This window comes from Lacerta agilis, chromosome 8 (assembly GCF_009819535.1).
Source record: "Lacerta agilis isolate rLacAgi1 chromosome 8, rLacAgi1.pri, whole genome shotgun sequence".
Classification (NCBI taxonomy): Eukaryota; Metazoa; Chordata; class Lepidosauria; order Squamata; family Lacertidae; genus Lacerta; species Lacerta agilis.
In genome coordinates, this window is record NC_046319.1 from 50,157,086 (window position 1) to 50,180,211 (window position 23,126).

At 44.3% G+C, this 23,126-nt stretch overlaps 1 protein-coding gene and 1 long non-coding RNA gene across 6 annotated transcripts in view; one reads left to right on the forward strand and one right to left on the reverse strand.

Annotated features, from left to right (window-relative positions):
* The window catches only part of WTIP (WT1 interacting protein), a 60,971-nt gene that overhangs the window by 14,933 nt on the left and 22,912 nt on the right, over positions 1-23,126 (reverse strand). For 3 of the 5 annotated variants that reach the window (XR_004427162.1, XM_033157386.1, XM_033157385.1), the window contains one exon: positions 7,094-7,161. Coding sequence is in view for 2 of the 5 variants with exons in the window: in XM_033157386.1 (XP_033013277.1) it covers positions 7,094-7,161 (68 nt within the window). In the remaining 3 variants the exon portion in view is untranslated. Of the gene's footprint in view, positions 1-7,089; positions 7,163-23,126 lie in introns of those variants that run through there. The other 2 variants (XR_004427163.1, XM_033157387.1) reach the window with 2 other exon arrangements.
* Positions 5,404-8,889, forward strand: LOC117051211. Its single transcript, XR_004427164.1, has 3 exons — positions 5,404-5,723; positions 8,182-8,242; positions 8,776-8,889. It is a non-coding gene; the product is annotated as an uncharacterized LOC117051211 (long non-coding RNA).

The following is a 23,126-nucleotide window of genomic DNA, read 5'->3' on the forward strand; positions in this document are numbered from 1 at the left end:
GCTTTCCATCGCTCTCTCTGTGTGATGGCTTGTATAACCCCCCCCAACCCCAAACATATCCCACGTCTATAAATTGTGAAGTGAAATGCAGAGTGTAAACAATAAACCCTTCTGAGGCTCCTGATGCAGCATAACCACTAATTTATTTCAATGGCTTTGTCAGCATTTAAAAGACCTTTGACAAAACCCATAATGACACCACCACACACCTAGCCTAGCATAATGATTCAAATAATGCAGGCTTGCACATGCAAAGTGCTTTACAATTCAGAACTTCTCACAAGAAAACCCCCGTGACTGTCTCACTGTTGAGCAGAAATCTCCAATGAGACTTTGTTCCAGAGAATACAGAGAGGCAGCGTCCCTTCAGTCTGCTTACATTTATCAGCATTTCACCCTGAGTTTGGACCGCAATTTCATAAAGGATTGTTTGGTCCAATGTGCAAAAAGCTCTGCTAAAATAATCATGGCTTTGAGTATACATCCTTCATCATAAAGAGAAACAACTACCATCTTTTTCAGGCCAGTCTACCTTTTCCTTCATGTGTTTTCTGCATTCTTACAATCAGTGCCCTCCATCATTACTTTTTCCCACTTGGACTTTTTGTTTTGTTTTTGCAGTACAGAAAAAAAATATTATGCTGATTTAACACTGCACAAGTCACCGGCAAGCTCCTCTGTGACTGGAAATTCCCCCTTTATGCTTCAAAAAAAAATACACACAACCCTTTGATAGGCAGACCTCCCAGTTTTGCCCAGAGGTTAAAGGAACTGAAAATCTAAAAACTACATGGCTGGCTGCTCTTCTGTTATCTACTCCAGCCACAGGGTGCCTCTCCATCTGATCTCTTGCAGTTCCATTTCTTTTGCTTTTCTTTTTGCAGATGAGCTCACTTCTCTTTCTCCATACCACTGTTTTACACCCTATGAGGCATTATTGTCAAATGGGACACAGCAATGTAAAAGTAAAATAAAAATTAAGTAGTCCCAAAGAAAGGAAAAGAATACATAGAATCTTAAGAGTTGGAAGGGACCCCAAGGGTCATCTAGTCCAACCCCCTGCAATGCAGGAATCTCAGCTAAAGAATTAATGACAGATGGCCATCCAACCTCTTTAAAAACCTCCAAGGAAGGAGAGTCCACCACCTCTTGTGGGAGTCTGTTCCACTGTCAAACAGTTCTTACTGTCAGAAAGTTTTTCCGAATGTTCAGTTGTAATCTCCTTTCTTGCAACTTAAAGCCATTGGTTTGAGTCCTACCCTCCACATCAGGAGAAAACAAGCATGCTCCCTCCTCCATGTGACAGCCGATAAGATATTTGAAGATGGATATCATATCTCCTCTCAGTCTCCTCTTTTCCAGGCTAAACATACCCAGGTCATTCAAGCGCTCCTCATAAGGCTTAGTTTCCAGACCCTTGATCATCTTGGTTGCCCTCCTATGTACACGTTCCAGCTTGTCAACATCCTTCTTAAACTATGGTGCCCAGAATTGGATATAGTATTCCAGGTGTGGTCTGACCAAGGTAGAAGAGAGTGCTACCATTACTTCCCTTGATCTGGACACTATACTTCTGTTGATGCAGCCTACAATAGCATTAGCTTTTTTGCTGCTGCATCACACTGCTGACTCATGTTAAGCTTGTGGTCCACCAAGACCCCTAGATCCTTTTCACATGTACTGCTAGTAAGCCAGGTGTTCCCCATCCTATATTTGTGCATCTGGTTCTTCTTGCCCAAGTGCAGAACCTTACATTTGTCCCTATTGAAATTCATTTTGTTAGCTTGTGCCCAGTTCTTCAATCTGTTAAGGTCATTTTGAATTCCGATTCTGTCTTCTGTGGCATTAGCTACCCCTCCCAGTTTGGTGTCATCTGTAAATTTGATAAGCATCCCATCAATTCCTTCATCCAAGTCATTTATAAAGATGTTAAACAACAACGGGCCCAGGACAGAATCCTGCAGCACCCCACTTGTCACTTTTTTCCAGGATGACGAGGAACCATTAATGAGTTCTCTTTGGGTTCCGTCAGTCAACCAGCTACAAATCCACCTAACAATAACCTCGTTCAACCTACCGTATATTGCGGCGTATAAGACGACTGGGCGTATAAGACGACCCCCAACCTTTCCAGTTAAAATATAGAGTTTGAGATATACTCAACCACAGATTTTCCACCCGGCGTATAAGACGACCCCCGACTTTTGAGAAGATTTTCCTGGATTGAAAAGTAGTCTTATACGCCAGAATATACTGTACATTTTACCAGCTTCCTTGTGAGAATATCATGAGGGACTTCGTCAAAAGCCTTACTGAAATCAAGATACACTATGAACACAGCATTTCCCTGAACCACCAAGTTTGTAATTCCATCCCCCCCCAAAAAAGAAATCAGATTGGTCTGGCATGACTTATTTTTGAGAAACCTCTGCTAGGTCTTAGTAATCACAGCATCCTTTTCTAAATGTTTACAGACCAACTATTGAATTATCTGTTCTAGGACCTTCCCTCGTATCGATGTCAAGCTCACTGGTCGGTAGTTACCTGGGTCTTCCTTTCCCCCCTTTTTGAAGATGGGGACAACATTTGCATGCCTCCAGTATGTAAGGACTTCACCTGTTCTTCAATAATTCTCAAAGATAATAGACAAAGGCTCTGAAATTGCATCCACAAGCTCCTTTAGTACCCTTGGATGCAGCTCATCAGGCCCTGGTGATTTGAATTCATTTAAAGTAGCTAGGGGTTCCCTTACTACCTCTTTTCCTATCTTGGCCTGCAGCTCCCTCCTTACATCATTTATTCTGTTATCACCAGCTTGGGCAGGCTCCCTCAAACTTGGCCCTCCAGATGTTTTGAGACTACAATTCCCATCATTCCTGACCACTGGTCCTGCTACCTACAGCTCATGGGATTTGTAGGCCAAAAACATCTGGAGGGCCGATTTTTAGGAAGCACGAGCTTGGGCATCACTTTCCTTTTGGGTGAAGACAGAGGCAAAGTAGGTGTTGAGTAGCTCCGCCTTTTCTCAGTCACCCAATAGCATTAACATAATGCTGAATTACGTATATCTGTGGCCAACAGGCAAAGTTGGACCAGATCTGTGGACTGTATATTCAGAAACCTGCAACCTCAACACCCTAAACTTCACAGTCAAGCATGTTCTTTCCTGCATCCACTATAACTTTAAAAGGAATGTTGACGTATGTAAGGATGAAGAGTAGAGGGACAGAGAGAAACTATTCATACAATCTTCCAGGTGATCCGAGCTGGATAAAGGGGTTTTTGCATGAGTTTGTGTTTTGTATTGTTTTAAATGCATTAGCTACTTTTATGGATTTTAATTGCTTTTGATGTATTTGTTGTCTTGAAACAATTGATTAATGATGATGATGATGATGTTAAGAGGGGTGCGGCTGCTATTTGCCTGTAGCTCCTTCCCATAACTCCTAATATAACTTTAAGAGAATTGACATCACATGGGAGGAGCCAGGAAAGTAGTGAACTGCTGGTGTGGAATTTAGCTATAGGTGTGCTTGCGATGAAGAATGACAATGAGCTGGATGGATGGCATGAATTGTTCAGTTGCTTATGAAGCTAAGTGTTTTGCAGTCCAACTTCTGTGAGGGAAGGGAAAGTTGCCAGTTTGACTGCAGCTAAAACCTCACCTCATGACCACCTTATGAGAAGAGAAGACTCCCTAGAAAAGACCCTGATGTTGGGAAAGATGGAGGGCACAAGGAGAAGGGGACGACAGAGGATGAGATGGTTGGACAGTGTTCTCGAAGCTACTAACATGAGTTTGGCCAAACTGCGAGAGGCAGTGAAGGATAGGCGTGCCTGGCGTGATCTGGTCCATGGGGTCACGAAGAGTCGGACACGACTGAACGACTGAACAACAACAAAACCTCACACAAGGACAGGCTAAGACCAGGAATTGCTCCCATAATGTAGAGATGCCAAGACGCAGGGGGCCCCAAGACAAGGAGGCAGGCCTGTGGGGTGGGGGTGGGGGTGGGAATCCAAGTACACTTGCCTTGAGCCTCAGAAGGTTAAGATGGCTAGGAAGGGGTGGCCAAAAGGGGCTAGCTAGTTTTTTGTTTTGAGTTTATAACTTTATTCTAACAAGATTTCCACCCCAGCCTCAGACAAGCTCTGCACAGGCCTGCAAGGAGGACACAGAGCAAGGAGTGGACTCGTCTTGAGGAAAAGGGCAAGGGTACTTAGGCAAGAAGAGACGTAAGAAAGAGCAGACTCTAAAGAAACCACACAGCACTTAAGGTTAAGAAGGGCTGTTTCTTATGGAGTTTGGGAGAAAGAGACAGGTGTGCTATGGAGGCTCATCCGAAACAGGATGATGCAAGGAAGAGGTGCCTAAGTTTAGATTTGAGCCTTTTGGGGGGGGGCTGTCTATTCTCGGGTCCATTTCAAAAAAGTTGTCTGGTGGTCAAGTGTGTATTTTGTCATCAAAGGACAGCTCTATGAAAAAGTGGACAATGTGGGCTGCACAGCCACCAAGCACACTCAATCCTGCACGGCTGGGATGTGACTTACAAAAAGCCAAAGAGGTATGTTGGCATACTTCCTCCAAGAGCTGGAGTGGACGCTGCTTGTTGAATTTTGCTGCGCTTCTTATACTTCCTGGACAGGGACATATTTGCTTTATTTATTATTACACCCATATCCCATCTTTTCTCCAAAGATCTCAAGGCGGCAAATACACTTCTCCCTCTCTCCATTTTATCCTCACAACAACAACCCTGTGAGGCAGGTTAGGTTGAGAGACAGTGGCTGGCCCAAAGTGACCCAGTATGCTTCACAGCTGGAGGGGGATTTGAACCCAGGTTTGCCAGGTCTTACTCATGAGCTACTTAACAGTCATTCACTACCTGAAGCCATGCCAAAAAAACATTATTTCGTTTTTGAGACTTTGCAACCAATGTGGCCCCAGGTATTTCCTGACTCTTCTCTAGAACCATGAAGAAAAAAATCCGGAGGTCCGTTCTTAATCTGAGGTACCACTTTAGCTAATGCAGCCTTCCGCTGCCACCGTGCTGCCAGCACGCAATTTCTGTTCTCATCCTGAGGTAAAGTTGTTAACCCGAGGTACTACTTCCAGGTTAGCGGAGTCTGTAATCCGAGGTGTTTGTAACCTGAGGTACCACTGTAATATATGAGACTACTAGGATACCAAAGCATACTACAGAACAATCTACATAGTAACAGAGAACTCAATTCACCAAATGCTGATCCTCAGGCAGCCAAAATATACAGAAGGAATGTATCAGTAGGCTTTGGGGAACTCCAATGTTTCCAGACATACAACTTTAGGAGACGGAAAAAACAATGGGACACCCACCATTGGGTGGGGAATGGGAGTGGTCTGGAAAGGGACGTGGCTGGCACCCTGAAGTCCACGCTGCAACATTCTGTTGCAGGTCCCACTTGTGATGGACCAATGGCAAGAGAGTTTATTGAAGCTCCAATTCTGTAGATATTTCCAATCTCACAGCTTCCAAGCCCAACTTATAATTGGCTGACTACATCTCTCAGACTGTACTGACAACTTAAAATGTAAATGAGGTGCAGCTTTTATCCCTAGCATCATGAAAGCCTGGTAATGAGCTCTAGTCCTCCAGCTCCTGCCATGGACCTCACTGCCAGACACTCTGTCTGCTTCAGTGCAGTGTGGAAAACATCTCCTCAATCTTTTGCCAGTATCAACAGTGAGCTATTTGGCTTTTCTTTAACCTGGTATTTAAAGGCAAGTGGGTGGAGAGCACCCAAGTTGTTCCTGATTAAAAATAGCAAGCCATATTTCCTTTGCCTCTAATTACGCTGCAATTTATCGACAAAATGGAGGAAGAATGTCTAGTTGGGATTATTTATGAGAGCAGAAGGCAGATGGGATTCTTTTCCCTCTCTAATGAAGGAATGGTTCCCTTGCTGAATGCCAGGCCTGGTCCAACTGCCTAAGCAGCCACAACAGGCAATAGCAGCCACGTTCATATGTAACACTAAGCTAATGAGTTGTTCCACATTCAACGAAACAGCAGCTTCTTTTAGCAAAGCTTGGCTTGTTTTCCATCTGCCTGCTCTGCACTGCCCACCTGATATCTCAAACACCTTTGCAGCACCCTAATACAGCCACCATCCCAAAAGCTGGAAGCAGGATGAGGGCGACATGCAGTCATAGACTGTTTGCAGACACCAAAGCCAAGAAGCAAGACAAACAATCTTTGTGCTCCAAGTTATCTGTTTGTTTCTGCATTAATAATCCACCAGAAGGCCAAGAGTTACGAGGGACACAAGCACAATTCAGCCCAAAAGAGCAGCAGCAATTATCATAAACACAAAATCCATTAATGGTTGTACAACACACATCTCCTAAAAGTTGATAGGTCTTATTTACCATGCAGTTGATTCAGCCCATGTTCTGTGACAGGAGAAAGATAATATTCACCAATCATGTGGTCTATAAAGAGAGTAGGGCTGGTGCCGGAGGATGGCGAGGCTGGGCATTTCCCAGGGCCCCCCAAGACCAGCAGAGGGCCCACTGCTCTCCCATTCCCACTTTGCAAAATAGTATTCAAGAAGATCAGGTGCAGCCTTACGAGAATTATCTGTACACCTCTCATCTTGCACTGAAGGTATAGTGCCTGAGGGCCCCCAAAATGCTGAAACCCGGAATGAAACAGAGGGAGAAGACATTCCAAGGGAGAGGTTGTTGGACTAGCCCAAGGTCAGGATGGCAGATGTGAGGATGTTGCATCATCGATGAGAGACGCCTACTCGCCAGATTCTGGAATTCTTGTCATTATTGTTTGCTTTTCTGTATATACCATAATTGCTGCTTAAATAAAACGGTTACTCATCTGTCAATCTGCAAGTTTTCCTTTGCTTGTGCTAAGCTCCCCACCGTTGGGGCTCAGTGATGACAGACAAACGGAAGTTTCACAGGCCTCCCCTTTTGTTATGACTGGCATCCACCCTCCTAACCACAGGTGTCTGAGCTGAGGGCTGCCATATTTTGTCATTTCCCTCCCCTGCTCCCCCACTGCCAAAAAAGACACAGAAACCCTAAAATCTTACTTACTAGGAAGTCTTCTTCACAGTAGACTTTTCCATTGACGTTGTAGAAGGCTTTCCCTCGTAATCTTCTTCCTGTTAAAAATATTGCACAGTCAGAGCCATAATACCCCAACTTAGGAGTTGTTAAAAATAAGGAACAGAAATGGAGATGGGTGACAGTTTTATGGATGACATTCTCTAGAGTATCTTAGGAAGAAAGCCCCAATTAGTGCAACTGCAGAGATAATTAATTCAATGTCACTGCTTCAGTGGTACCCATGGGGCACTTCCATTCATCTAGGGCAGGGCCCCCCAACCTTTTTGGGCCCAGGAGCATATTTTGACATCGAAGAAACTTTTGTGGGTGCAACTAAGTACCCATTACATAGAAAATAAATGGGTAATGCTCAGACCTCCCTCCACCACCACCAAAGAAAAAGAAAAACAGGCAAAACCATTCATATACATATTACAAGTAAAACACAGGGGGGAAAGCAGGCCCCTCCCCATCTCCAAAACAAAATTTCCAATCTAACATGCAAAACACTCACTCAATTTTAGAAATAAATATTGGGATGCAGCAGGGCCCTTGGCAGGTAACAAGCTCTTGAGGGCATTGGGATGACAACGGGTGTCACATTAGGAACCCCAGATCTAGGAAATGATGAAGTCCATTTATTTGGGTTTAAATCACTGCTTATTTGGGGATTAATGCATTAGTGAAGGAGCCTGTTCACTCACCCCCTTATTGCAGTGTCACACAGAGATATCTCTCAGTATGAACACATCCTTGAAAGATATTGGTGTTATTAGTAGTGATGATGCGGGGTTTCTGCATTTTTCTGCAGAAATGTTTTGTATTTCTCAAAAAAAATGTGCTGTTTTGCAAAACTGCTTAAGAGCATAATGAATACAATCCCAGCCAAACTCTGCTTTTTTCAAAGATTTAAAACAAGACACTTTCAAAATGACTGCGCTTACAAAGTGTTGGTAAAGATTTTGCACACTTGAAAAATTTCAGATAAATACAACTGTGATATCAAAATATGGAGAAAGGGTCAACATACAGGGGACCTTGGTCTCGATCTATGCTTTCCTTTTTATCTTTCTCAGGTATTGGAGAGACACTTCAGTAATCTGCAATGGCTAATGATCAATACAACATAACACGAAGGTAAGATCTTCCAAGGACACTTCTGCTCACATGCCTCAGAGAGAGGCTTGGGTTTTTTTATTAGTTGTTTTGCAAATTTTTGTTGCTGGATTAAATAATAATAATTTCAAGACAAACAACAGAAACAGTGGATGGGTAAACTAAAACCCAAAATACACATAATCTAAAACATCCTAAGCTATGCAACTGGTCCTGAGCCTGAACTTTAGAAAGACACAGAAAAGCTTCTGGGCCTGCAACTGCCCCCTTTCTCCAACACCCACCACAAGCAAGGGAGGCAGGAAAGGAGGGCTTCTCTCCCCCCCCCCCTTTCTTGAGATGACACAGAAGCCCTAATTTTGCATCCAAGTGCAACAGCTTCCAAAAGCTTTTTGTTGTCATCTTGTACTCTGCAATCCTCTGCCAACTATCACAGAAGCCGCTGGAATTTGGGCTACATCAAAGACTATTTTCAGGGGCAGGGGGGAGAAGGGAGATGGAAGGGCTGGCTTTGGCATCCCTCTCGCTCACTTAAAAATGGCTCCTTTTCCCAGGCTCTGCCATGCCCTTCAGCACGAACAGCTTGTACTAGCTTGTTCAGAATCTACACCCAGATGGAGGCCAGTAGTGAGCAAGAGCTAACCTGCAAGTCAATGGTAAAAGAAAGAAAGAAAGAGAGAGAGAGAGAGAGAGAGAGAAATTTTGAGGTAGGATGGGGAAGTAACCTGTTTGGTTTTGTTTTTTAATGCACAAAGGTGACATGCTTGTATCAGGCATTAACTTGGAAGAACCATGGACACCCCAGATCTTCTTTTCACAATCAAGAGAGAATTCAGACATTTGTCAGATGCTTGGGCTTTGGCACAGGGAGTAAATTAAACTTCTGATGAGAAGTCTCAGTGTTTGCATCCTCTCCCACCGTTGACATTAGGGTTCAAGCAGCTCCTTGGAGCCAGGGACCCATCTTTGTACACTTATGCCAACCTTCCCCAACCTGACACCCTCCAGATGTTTTGGACTACAGCTGCTTAGCTAGGGGTGGTTGCCAGGAGTCCCATGGAGACATCTTGGTGGGATTGGTCAGAAGGGGAGGAAGAATGGGGCAAGGATGTAGAAGGAGATTCTCCCTTCTTTCTACAGCTTCAATTTGTGGATGCTCATACATTCTGGATAAAAAAAGAAAAACCCAAAGTCAGAATCTCTGAATGAACATTCTCCCTTGATGAGAAGGGAGGGGAAACAACCCAGCCCTTGCCAACCTGCCACCGTCCAGATATTCCAAAACATCTGGAGGGCACCAGGTTGGCAAATTCTGTCTCAGCCAATCCTTTTGCCTAAAAGGAATTCATGCAGTTGACTAAAATTAAGGCATCTAAGAAACAAGACAGAACAAGTATTTCTGCCAGTGGATTTTTACTTTAAAACTTTTGGAATTGAAGCTGAAGACACCTATTCCATTCATTGTACATTTAGGTACATGTTGGCAATAATAAAAAGTATTTTAATCCATAACAGCACAGGTAAAGAGAAGAGGTAGAGTTTGCTGCTGACTCTTCTGGTGCAAAATAGGTATTTGCTGATGTCCATGATTAAGGCATATGGAAATCTCCAAGGCCATATCAGTGTGGTGGAGCAGCAAGTATGCAGTCTTTTTAGGAAATTGGCAGGTTCTTTATGCTCTCTTCCTACAAAGAAAGTTTCTAACCCACGTGGGATTCAGAGAAAAATCTGAGAATGTAAGTTGTTGGTTTTTGCTTATAAAAAACCATGCATAACTGAAAACAGAGAATTGTTGTGGTCAGGCTTTCCAAAACATGCCCTGGGTTCCTAGACCACCCTGCCCTGATTCCATTTCCCTCACTTTTCTATAACCTTCAATACTTTTCTGAGTGTCTTCCAAGAGGAAGAAGAAGAAGAGTTTGGATTTGATATCCCGCTTTATCACTACCCGAAGGAGTCTCAAAGTAGCTAACATTCTCCTTTCCCTTCCTTCCCCACAACAAACACTCTGTGAGGTGAGTGGGGCTGAGAGACTTCAAAGAAGTGTGACTAGCCCAAGGTCACCCAGCAGCTGCATGTGGAGGAGTGGAGACGCGAACCGGGTTCACCAGATTACGAGCCTACCACTCTTAACCACTACACCACACTGGCTCTCTAGTATCAAGAAATCCCCACTAAACTCCAACACCTGGGGGGGGGAGTAAAAGTCTCGGAAGTCAAGGAGGAGGAGGTTAAATCATCTATGATTAAATGGGCCCAAGACCTCAGCTATAAAATACAGATGTCCCAATGGGAAGAGCTTTGGAAGGTAAATTGGAGATTTACCGCTTGTTATACTGTACTATAAAGGAGATTCACCAAAAGATGCTATATCGCTGGCACTTTACTCCCTGCAAACTTGTTAAAATGTATTTTAAAAAACCTCCCAAATACATGCTGGAGGTGTGGAGAACCAGGTGGTACTACATTTCACATGTGGTGGACATGGAAAAAGATTAGGCCATTCTGGAATGATATTTATCTTGAACTTAAAAAAATGTTGAAAGTGAACTTTCTTAAAAAACCAGAATCATTTTTACTTGGCATCACAGGTTTGGACATCCCTAAAAATATAAGAAAAATCTTTTTATATGCCACCGCTGCTGCGAGGGTTCTCATAGCCATGCACTGGAAAAGTGAAGAGGTACCTACTAGTTCGGATTGGTTAATGAAGCTGATGAATACGCTGAGCTACCTTATCTCTCAAAAAGGATCAAAGAGAAACCTAAGCAAGAGGTCGTTTCAAACTGGGAACCTTTTACGGGATATTTTTAAAAATACTTGCTGCAGTTTAAATACGGTAGTGGCCTTTGAGTAATTTCTGTAGATAACATACGTTATGAAAAAGTAGACAAAAACAGAAATACTTTATTGATAATAAATCAGACAAGTTTAAGTAACAGATTTATTAATAAGGAAAAAGATATAGATAGGACGGGAAGTCAAACGTTCATGAAGAAACTTAACTTCTTTGAAAGTTGATACATTTTTTGGTATGTTTTATGATATTTTTGATTTGTTGATAACAGGAAATGTAAGATTGTGTTGTAAAGAAGTGAAAATGAACAATAAAGCATTGAAAACTTTAAAAAAGTGAAGTAAAATGGCCCTCCACAGAAGGATGCTAGAGCAATTCATCAGCAAATTGTATGAAGCACACATATATGAAGTACATTAATGCAGATTTTCTCAATTTGCATGAGACACCCTAGATAGTAGGATGGTGGGTACTTCGTACTGTCCTAAAGCCTCCAGGTGTCAAATTCAGTTTTAGAGAAGAAGTTCAGCAGGTTGGTCTCAATACTTGAAGTAGCCCTGGAAACAAGTCCACAAAAGGTTTCACTCAGAATAGCTTTTTCTAGTTTGCTGTGGCAGCCGGATGGGATGGTTGAAAGCCAGATTGACGCTTCCAGTGCACAATAGCCTCCATGACTGTGTGCCTTGGCAAGGGTCTTATCATAGGTGAGCAAGTATTTATAAGTGTATCTTCAAGGATCTCAAAACAATTCCTTGTCACAATACACTGCCTGCCAGTATCAGAGCCTAAATCTGTCAGGAATCCTGTGAAAGTGGTAAATTTCAGCAGGAATTTCTACAACTACAGAATTGCCTCTTTATAAAGCAGATGCCAGTGTTCTCGAAGCTACTAACATGAGTTTGGCCAAACTGCGAGAGGCAGTGAAGGATAGGCGTGCCTGGCGTGATCTGGTCCATGGGGTCACGAAGAGTCGGACACGACTGAACGACTGAACAACAACAACAAAGCAGATGCCACAAACCTGCAGCAGTCTCATATACAAAGCAGATGCCACAAACCTGCAGCAGGGACATAGTGTCACAATTTGAAATACATTTTCCCTTATTCTTTGCAGCAGGATTTTCTTGGAGCCCTCACCTCAGGAGTATTTCCCTGACACAAGGCTTCCTTCCTTCCTCCTCTTGTGGTTTTACCTGGATAGAACCCTCTGGCACAGCAACCTGGTTGGACTAGTTTTCAGAAATGCCCAGGATGTGGCTCTCCATTTCACACCTGCCCATGCACTTGGAGAACAATGGCTCATTTTGCAATGCCAGGCTGCAAAATTCCATTCAAGACTGGCACACAGAAAGAGGGATCCTTATAGGACTATTAAGAAGTGTTTTTAAAAGGCATTCAGTGTGCTGTTAGGTAAATCCCGAGTTGCTTATCACATACAACACCTTATTAATGGGCAAAAATGTGTACTTATTAGGCATGGGACTAAGGCTATAGCTGCCCCGTTGGGGACTCAAGAGTTTATCATCTGGAAGGCTAGAAGCATTCCTCAGTGGTTGAACAACCGAAGGACCCACATTCCAAATCACATCTGCAGCAACAAAGCAGTCCCACTCTCCTTTCACCAAGATGCAGTGCAGCAGTAAACGCAAAAACATCTGGAGGGCCCCAGCTTTAGGATGACTTAGGGTACCCCTAGTGTGGTGTAGTGGCTGAAGTGTCAAACTAGGACCTGTGAGCCCAGGGTTAAATCCCCACTCAGCTACGAAACTCACTGGTAGTCTTAGGCCAGTCATTGCCTCTTAGCCTAACCCAGTGTTTTTCAACCTTTTTTGGGAAAAGGCACACTTGTTTCATGAAAAAAATCACGAGGCACACCACCATTAGAAAATGTTAAAAAATTTAACTCTGTGCCTATATTGACTATATATAAAGTAATTTTTCAATTTTCCCCACGGCACACCAGGCAACATCTCGCGGCACACTAGTGTGCCGCGGAACAGTGGTTGAAAAACACTGGCCTAACCTACCTCACATGGCTGTTGTGGGGATTGATCGGGGAGAGGAGAAACCATGCACACCACCCTGAGCTCTTTGGAGAGTAAGATGAAATATAAATAATAAGTTTAAGGCTCAGGGAACCTTCCCTTTAAACAGGTCTACCAGGCTTGTGTGTTGAGCCCGCTGCTTGATGGAAGTGAGTTGGCTTGTTAAAACAGCCAGGAGCAACACCAACACTTTCCACATGCTTCAGGAGGATTTTGGGAATCACATGGCAGGGCAGAATTTCAAACAAAGATATGCTCTCCCAAGCCCACATTCCCAACATATTCACACTCTTTTGTCTCAGCAACATCTACCCTTGCTTGGTAATGTTCACAGAATGGAAGATGGCATGATCTCCAAGGAAATGTTCCGCAGGGAACACCAGGCCCATTGGCAGAATAACTCCGTGATACAAACATGACATGAAGGCTGGCAACATCAACCTTGCCATGCGAGAATCCCTTGTATTCAAGCCCTGCTGTTGTCTGCAAACATTCAAGCTGTGTATCTATAGCAGTGAGCAGCGGAGAAATGACCGGTGGGAAGAACATGGTGCATCTGCAGCAGCACAACCGGTCACCTTCATTTGCCCCAGCTGCAACAAAACATGTCTCTCCCACATCAGTCTCTACAGGCACAGCAACCTTTGACTTAATCTCCAAAGGTGCACTCCTCTATTGTCTCCTGAGACAGATGGATGTCAACCAAGAATTTTAGTTTCTGCTGATTCTTCCTCTCCTCCTCCCAACTTTCTACATCTGAACATGGAAGTAGTGGGAGGAGGGAATGAAACTCCATTCTCCTTCCAAAGTAAGTGTATTTGCTTTCAATCCCATGAATTTTAAGGGTGTCTGAGTAAGCCTTTTAGGAAGCAGACAGAATTCAAAGTATTTCAGTAATGGTTCATATAGGGAGGATATTCCCAGCATTCCTTGCTCCTTTAACCTCGGGAATAACATTTTTTTGAGTGTGGGAAAGAAAAGTAAGAGGATTCTTGTGTTGCCTCTGGTCCTCCAGGGTGAGGCCAGACAGGAAACTGCGGCCCTAACAGCCTTCATAAGATGACTAAGGAAATTCCATGCCTTACACAAAGAATCAAACGAACTTCATTCCACACTTGAGACTTCTGTAGGGAACCTTTCAAGCATCTCTCCAGATCTGGAAGGCTGAGGAGACCTCCTTTGGGTGGCTTCACAGGGGAGGGAGATAAATCAGGAGTTGCTACTCTCTAGCACAGTGTTTTTCAACCTTTTTTGGGCAAAGGCACACTTGTTTCATGGAAAAAATCACGAGGCACACCACCATTAGAAAATGTTTAAATTTTTAACTCTGTGCTTATATTGACTATATATAAAGTAATTCTCTTGAATTTTTCAATTTTTCCCACGGCACACCAGGCAACATCTCGCGGCACACTAGTGTGCCGCGGAACAGTGGTTGAAAAACACTGCTCTAGCATATATACACAACCACCACATGTGGATCAGGGTTCCCTCTACCTCTTGGCACTTCCAGCATAAATTAGACCTTTTTTATACATTTTCATTAATTTGCTGGGTGTCAAGTACCACTAGTACATCATATTTTGTAGGTTTTCCTTAATAGGATAACAGGCAGAGAAATTCATGGTCTCCCCCCATAATTTTTCCAATGAGGACAATTCTACGTTGTAACCAATATCTATGGGCCATTTTGTCATTGTCACATTTACCATCTCATCTTTGGTCTCCCACTCCAGTAGCAGTTTATAAATTTTCAAGATTAATTTATCATCCTTTCCTATTGCATTTTTTTTCAAATTCTGAACTCATTTCTGCAAATACCTTTTCCTTATTGTCTCTTTTATATAACTCATTCACCTGAAAGTACTGAAACCAATCTACAGTATGATCCAAAATCTCTTCTCTTTCCCCCCCAGGTGAAATCCTCCTTCTCTAAACTCTGTAAGGTGGCCCACTTCTCGTCCATGTTCAACCTTTTCACGGAGACCACCTCAGTTGGTGATATCCATCTTGGGGGTTTTCTCTCTAAAAGATCTTTGTGTCTCTGCCAAACCATGTACGTACTACTTCTTATGACATGGTTTTGGAAACCTTTGGGCAACCTTGATGTCATAATGCAGATATGCATGCCATCCAAAGCATAGATCAAAACCTTCTAAGTCTAAAATGTTGGTATCTCTTATCTCCACCCATTCTTTCATCCAGCAGATGCACACTGCCTCTTAATAAAGTCTGAGGTCTGGAAGGGCAAAACTCCCTCTTTCTCTTATGTGTCAGATTTGGGGTTGGTTGGTTAGTTTAAAAAACTGTTAGCCCTGGCTTAGGTGGTGGTTAGAGAACTGGGGTTTAATTGCAGGAAGCAAATACCTCAGACCATCACTGTGTATCATTACAGCCCATAAGGACTAGAAACTTGCTTATTAGAATGAAAGCAGAGATTCTCCAGAAGCTGAATTCTGTACCCAGGGGCGTCGCTGGGGAGGGGCGGTGGGGGCGGTACGCCCCCAGTGACAGGGTGAGCAGCGGCGGGTGGGGGCGACCCCTCCCGCCACTCCCACGCGCGCTGCGCCCTCCGTCACCCCGGGAGCAGCAGCACACGGATGGGGTGCTGCCGCCGCTTTTTTTCGGCAGGGGGGGGTCGACCAGCGAGGGGGGGTGTCGCGCTTGTCCCCCCCTCATCGCTGGTCACCACCCCCCGCCGAAAAAAACCGCGGGGGGGGGGGGCCGGGAAAGGAAGCAGAGCAGGCGCGTTTAAGCGCCGCTCTGCTTCCTTTTCCCCTTTCCGCTGCTTTTTTTCGGCGGGGGGGGGGCCGACCAGCGAGGGGGGGGTGTCACGCTTGTCACCCCCTCCTCGCTGGTCACCCCCCCGCCGGAAAAAACCGCGGGGGGGGGGGGCGGGGAAAGCCTGGAAAGGAAGGAGAGCAGGCGCGTTTAAACGCCGCTCTGCTTCTTTTCCAGGCTTTCCGCCCGCTTTTTTTCGGCGGGGGGGGCCCGACCAGCGAGGGGGGGTCACGCTTGTCACCCCCTCCTTGCTGGTCACCCCCCCGCCGAAAAAAACCGCGGGGGGGGGGGCGGGGAAAGCCTGGAAAGGAAGCAGAGCAGGCGCGTTTAAGCGCCGCTCTGCTTCTTTTCCAGGCTTTCTGCCCGCTTTTTTCGGCGGGGGGGGGGCCGACCAGCGAGGGGGGGCACGCTTGTCACCCCCTCCTCGCTGGTCACCACCCCCTGCCGAAAAAAAGCCTCGGAAAGGGGGAAATCCCCCCTTTCTGCATACACGTGCGTCGTGACGTCACGATGACGTCACGACGCACGCGTTGTGCCCCTCCCCCAGGGGGGTGCCTCTGCGCTGCCGCCGCCCCCAGCAGCGCAGAGGCTAGCGACGCCACTGTCTGTACCTATAATTACATTGTATTGCTGGGCTCCTGAGGAATGGCAGCACACACACTGCCCTGTTGAGATGCCTGGCCTATAACACCTCATGTGAGCTGAGCAGATTCTTAGAACAGATGGAAGCGGTAGTTCAAAACATCTGAAGCAGGGGTCAGCAAGGTTTACCTCGCCTGGGCTGGTTCACTCCAGCAGAGATTCCTACATGGGCCTGATTGCGCGCGCCCCCACGATTTCTGGCATCTGCGCAGATGTGATTTCCGGCGCCGCGGAAGTGAGTCCCTGCGCTACGCCGGTTTAGTGCAGTGCATGGGGACTCGTTGAGCAGGCGGCTCGGTTTGGGGGCAGCTCGTGGGCCAGTTAAATGACCCCTGTGGGCCGCTTGTGGCCCATGGGCCTTAGGTTGCCTACTGCTGATCTGAAGGGTTGGCAGAGGCTGTTCTAGAACGTGCAAGGATTCCAAGGCAGGAAAAGGTGGGAAATATTCAAAAAGTAAGGAAGTTTGAAAGCTAAGCTCTAGCTGAAGGAACCAGTCAACAGGGAGATCTCCCCTGCAAACAAGATATCTGCAGGAAGCAAGTGTCCTTGTACGTTCAACTCCCCAACCCACCAGCCCTTAAAAAAACACCTCCCCAGTACCAAAAACAAAGGCTGAGAGAGAATTAATTCTGTGCCAAAATTCCTCTCAAAATGAGATACTGCACCTTGGCAGGAGTTGCTATTCACAGGTTGCATCAGTGTTGGAAACCCAAATCACTAAGTGGATACCACATGTCTGGCTGCACCAATTTATATTCTCCATAGTGGGATCACAAACACAGAATCCCTTTTGCACCTGCACTCCCTTTTGACTTGGAGGAATGCAGGATCAGGTCCCCAAACATAAATTTTCTGTTATGCTAAGGTTCCAGTGGCTCCACTCCAGAGAGAACAAACATACCTTTATTTTATTTTTTTTCTAAAAAGGAATTGTAGTTTCAACTAACAGGCCAGAAAAAGCTGAAAAGACCTTTTGTTATGGAGGGCAAAAACGTCTGGAGTATAAGTTGTACAAACACTCACATTTTCTGGACTAAAACAGATTGCATTCCAGTCCGTCCATCCATTCCCGCCCCCCCATGCATCAAAAGACACTGAAATATTTTAGAATTCTTTGCCGCTAACTAATAAAGACGGAATTGGAGGCAAAGTCGCTACTTAAAAACAAAATGAAATAAAGCTCCAAGGGCAGCTGAATCCCAGGAATAATTTTGCAAAGACTGGGAACAATCCACCAACAGTTTTTCCCTCATAAGCCCCACCAATGGACCCTGTTGCAGTAGAAGGAGTGTCTCCAATATTTGCACGAGATCCTTTAAAGAAATACCAACACAGAAAATGGGGGCAAGACAAAACAAAAATCTCACAGCGCTGTTTTTCAGGGAGCTTGCATATATTTAGTTACTAAAACTATTAGGATGCAAATCTCAAAATGTGCAAGCCTTCACTTAGCCAATAAATACAGAAACTGGCATACATTGACCTTGCATAATAAAAGGCTCGCTGGTAAAATAGCAGGAGCTCTACGTAAATAAGCAACATTCTTCTTGGCTGAGGTCACTGACTCACTCTATTCTACTTCACCCCAGTCTGGAATCTGACAATTTAAGTATGGGAGAGGGAGGCACTGCCACTTTTCAGCCCCCTCTCTGTACAGACACACACACACACACAGAGCGGATTTCATTTTAAATGCACAGTTTAAAATTTTAAAGAGAGGCATCCTATGACAGTAGCAAGACACAAATATTTTAATTAAGGATATGAAAGGCTTGTGAAATTATCCCAAACGGACAAAGGAAATGCCACTCACAATTCAAAGTTTAGGGAAATGTGTCCATGTTGTGTACGTGTAGATAGGTACCTCAAATGTACTTTATTTGCTGTACATTTTATCTATATTCATGAGACAAAGTACGACCAGTTAGAATTTCTTTTAGAAATCTGTTGGCTGCATTGCACACTATCAAACAAGTGTATGTTGGCAACAGAATATGGCCTTGGGCCCAAGTTCAGCTTCTTGGGAAACTCAGCTCAGCTATTATTTATTTTTATTGTTATTTTAAGAAAAGCATGTTTTTAGATCTTGGGCCTCTGAAAATGCACTTGAAAGTGTATGAGCAGGACGAGGAGGCTGAATATGAGTGCTTTGAATAGGAAACATTTTCTGAGCACATACAGGGCAGAATTCTGCCCAAAATGTATTTACAGTGGTACCTTGGTTTACAACCATAATCCGTCCCGGAAGTCCGTTTGTAAGCCAAAACAGGTTGTAACCCAAGGCGTGCTTTCGCCAATGGGGCCTCCAAAAAACATTTGTTCGTAATCGGGGGGGGGGGGGGCGGGGGGGCGGGAATGGGTTGTAATCCCCCCAAAAAAGTTTGCAGACCGGGATACGCACTTCTGGGTTTGACATGTTTGTAATCCAAAACGTATGCAAACCAGACTGTTTGCAAACAAAGGTACCACTGTATTAATTTGAAAATTTACAACCTGCTCTTTCACAGAATTCCAAGGAGACTTACCAGATACAATAAAATCAGTTAATGAATATCAATAAAATATAACTAAAATACCAGCAATCGGTAAAGCATCAGTAGATATTGGTTGGTTTAAATAAAACTTCATGTTGAGAAGTCCTGCCTAAGTGGTACACACGTTCAAAAAGAAGGGAGGGACAGTTCCTGACAAATCTCTACAGGCAGCGAGTTCCACAGGGCAGCAGGGACTGTTACTCTAAAGGCTCAGTCCCTAGCAAAGGCCAACTGAACCCCACAGGCCAAAGTGCCCCATCAGAGGATCTCTGGGATTGAGGTGGAGGATCGAATGCAACAGAATACAGAGCAATTGCATTGAGAGGCTGTCATGTCCAACAGATCTCAAACAGTGCCATCCCTCCCACTTCTAGGATGGCAACTCTCAAACTGCACGTTCCGCAAACACTGGAAACTACAGCGGTACCTCTGGTTGCGAACGGGATCTGTTCCGGAGGTCTGGCTGCATACCAAGGAATTCGTAACCGGAGGACCGCTTCTGCGCATCGATACCCGGAAAAATACTTTTGGGTTTGCCGCATTCACATCCCGAAGTTTACATATCCAGAGGGATACATAAGCAGAGGTACAACTGTAATTGCTAATCCTACTATTGTGGAGCTACTTGTTCAGTTCATATGGAGTGCCAGTGATGCTCCAAAGGCCTAGTTAGGCCCCACATGAACTGAGTGGGCACCCTGAAGCCTCAAAAACACGCAGGGATGGCGTGACAGAAACTTGGGGTTCCTCAGCCCAAATATATATGGAAAACATCCCTTAGAAAGTTGGTGGGGGGCAGGGTGAAATATTTCTCTTATTAAAATTCTTTTTTTACTGAATTTATACCCCGCCCTTCCTCCCCAAGGAGTCCATGGTGGCAAACAGATACACAGTTTAAAAACAAAATGAAAGTGGTGGTGCTTTTACAATCATGTCGCTGCTAACCAGCTTTCTTTTTTGTTTTTTTATTGACTGAATTTATATGCCACCCTATACCCAGAAGTCTCATGGCGGTTCACAGAAAAGATCACAATATATAAAATTAAAATAAAAACAATAACCCAATAACACCTCCCCAAAAGAGCCACATTTTAAGAGAGTATAAGATGTCAATCAGATCAACCAAAGGCCTGGTTAAAAAAAGTAACATTTTTGCCTGGCACCTAAAGGTGTATAATGAATGTTCTTAAGGTGACTGTGGCCCTCTGAAACATTAAGCCAGAAATAACCATTTGTTCCATTTTGTGAATTCAAGAATGAACAGAAGTAAAAAACACTGCTATGCAGAGCTCAGGCCAAAAGCCAGGGTCAAGGAGTGCTCTTTCAGCGGTCCCCATGGGGAAGTCTCTGCAGCTAACTTTGGGCTAACTCATGGAGAAGGCGGAAGGGTGGCTGTTTGAGCAGGCCTTGCGCCAAGCCAGCCTCTCAGATCAGCCACTCAGCTGCAGCCACGTCCAGACATCGGTTCCAGTTCCCACAACTGCTTGACATAATGTGGGATTTTTTTGGCATCCCAGGAATGTTAAAAATATATGATCAAGGCAGTGGGAAGTGGGAGGTCATGCTGGGGGGAGGGGGGCAAGAACCCAATCCCTTGGGTAATTTTTGTATTTTCCATCTACCCTTTCATTAACAGTTAACACAGCATTGTTGGATGTGGAGACAGAAGGGCCAGAAATCACACCCAAGCAGACCCTATTATGCCAGGGCATTATAAACAAAAAGTTCTGTAGCCAACCAGTAACAAATAAATATAGTAGTAAGTTTCATATGGCTGCCCGTCGACAAACATTCTCTGGGAGGCTCGCAAATATTATGGTATCAAAAATGCAACACAATAGTTAAAAACAATAAAAGACAGCAAAAATGTTTCCTTGTAACAGAGACAGCATAAACTGATTGCAACTTCTGTTAAAATGCAGTCATAACAGTTCAAGGTTAATTCTTACTACAAAACCCTGTGGCAAGAATAAACAGAATTCAGCAACCTGGTTGCTCGGGGCCTTTTAAAATGTGGTAATTTATGTCCTCTCCTTCCACTATGGAGCTTAGGGTGGTGTTCATGGCTCTCCCTATGCCCTCTCATTTTATCCTCCTAACAACCATGTGAGGTAGGCTAGGCTGAAAAAGTGGCTGGCCCAAGATCATCTAGTGGGGTTCATGACAGAGCAGGAGCATTTGAACTCAAGTCTCCCCAGTCCAAATCCCATACTCTAATCAAAACACAACACTAGCACAAACGTCTTAGGCAAACAATTGGTCTACTATTGGCTTCTGCCAACTGTTCAGGTATCAGAAAACTCGCCCCTTTCCTTATTTTTCTTTCCTCTAGGAGGAATGTGTGTCATTCTTTTGGCTTTTCCACACACTATATATAGGACTTCCAATAACATTTTGATTAAGTCCCTCACCAAATATACACGAGTAAGCCCAGTGCTCCTGGAATGTGCAGAGGTCCTACAACTCCCACCAGCCTCAGCATTATATGGTCATGGTGACTGGAGCTAATGGAAGTTCTAGTTCAAAACAGCTGAAGCGCACCAGGTTCACAAAGCCACACTGATCAAAACTAGGGAGACGTGTATGGAGGAGGCAATATGCACAGGTGGCCTCAATTTATTAATTTGTTTATTCACTCACTCACTCACTCACTCACTCATTAGGCATTTATCCATTCTCAGTAACAACAGCTCTATGGCTAATGAAAAAAACATGCTTAAAAAAAGTTAAAAATCACAAAATCCATGTACAGTGGTACCTCGGTTTAAGAAGAGCCCTGTTTACGTACTATTTAGTATACAAACTCTGCAAAACTGGAAGAAGTGTTCCAGTTAGTGAACTTTACCACAGTCTATGAATGAAAGCTGAACGGTGGAAGGGCACCGGCGATGGGAGGCCTCATTAGGGAAAGCGCGCCTCAGTTCAAGAATGGCTTTGGTTTAAGAACAGACTTCTGGAACAGATTAAGTTCGTAAACCGAGGTACCACTGTAAAACTGTATGAACAAGATGAGGAGGGGGAGGATGGATTTTTAATTGTAAAAAACTTCTTTAAATCTTTTTACCAAACAACCCCCCCCCAACAAATCCACATAAATAAATGAAAAAAATTAGAAGCACTAACACTAAAACATCTGCTTTGTTTTATGCCATTTTATTTTGATTTTGATTTTGTTGCTTATATGCTATGTTTTATTGCATGCCACTCTGAAATTGTTTTTCCAATAAAAAGGAAAAATAGTCATTTTAAATCAGAGAAGTCTACAAACCATGACAAGCAGCCATGCAAGTCCTACAAAGTTATACAACTACATTAGCAACCACCCAGCAAAATGCAACCGATTTTGAAAACAGAGTTTAAAAGGCCCATGAAAATAAAAATACAGAAGGTACTCCAAAACTGAGAGGCTGCTCCTGAGAAGGCACTTATCATCTTAAATATTCTCCAATATCTGGGCAGGTAGATCTCATCTCAGGTTGACTTTACATGCATGATCACAGTTTTATGCCGATAGCAGGAAAATAAATAAATGGGATAGAAGAACAGGAAAAACCCCTGGAAGGGTCATCTGAGATCTCACAAAATCTCACAAGACCTTGTTGGAGGCTTGCAGGACCTTCCAGAGGCCTCATGCAACTCAGAGGCGGTTTTAGGGTAGAATGATTGGTTAAGCCGCACTGAGTACTGCACTGTAGGGGGTGCTATAACAATGCTGTAGCATAGAGCATGAGAAGGGGGAGGGCAGGGAGAGAGCCAAATTTTAAGGTCTCACAGAGCACTGCTGAAATTTGAGAGCCCAAAGTTTGCTACTGCACAACATTCCCAGTTCCTGGTAAGCAAGGAAGGCAGTTGAAAAAAGCTCCCCGTCTTGCATGTGGAGCAAAGCCTGCTCAACACAGGCTTTTAGACCATGGGTAGGCAAACTAAGGCCTGGGGGCCGGATCTGGCCCAATCGCCTTCTAAATCTGGTCCGTAGACAGTCAGGGAATCACCGTGTTTTTACATGAGTAGAATGTGTCCTTTTATTTAAAATGCACCTCTGGGTTATTTGTGGGGCCTGCCTGGTGTTTTGACATGAGTAGAATGTGTGCTTTTATTAAAAATGC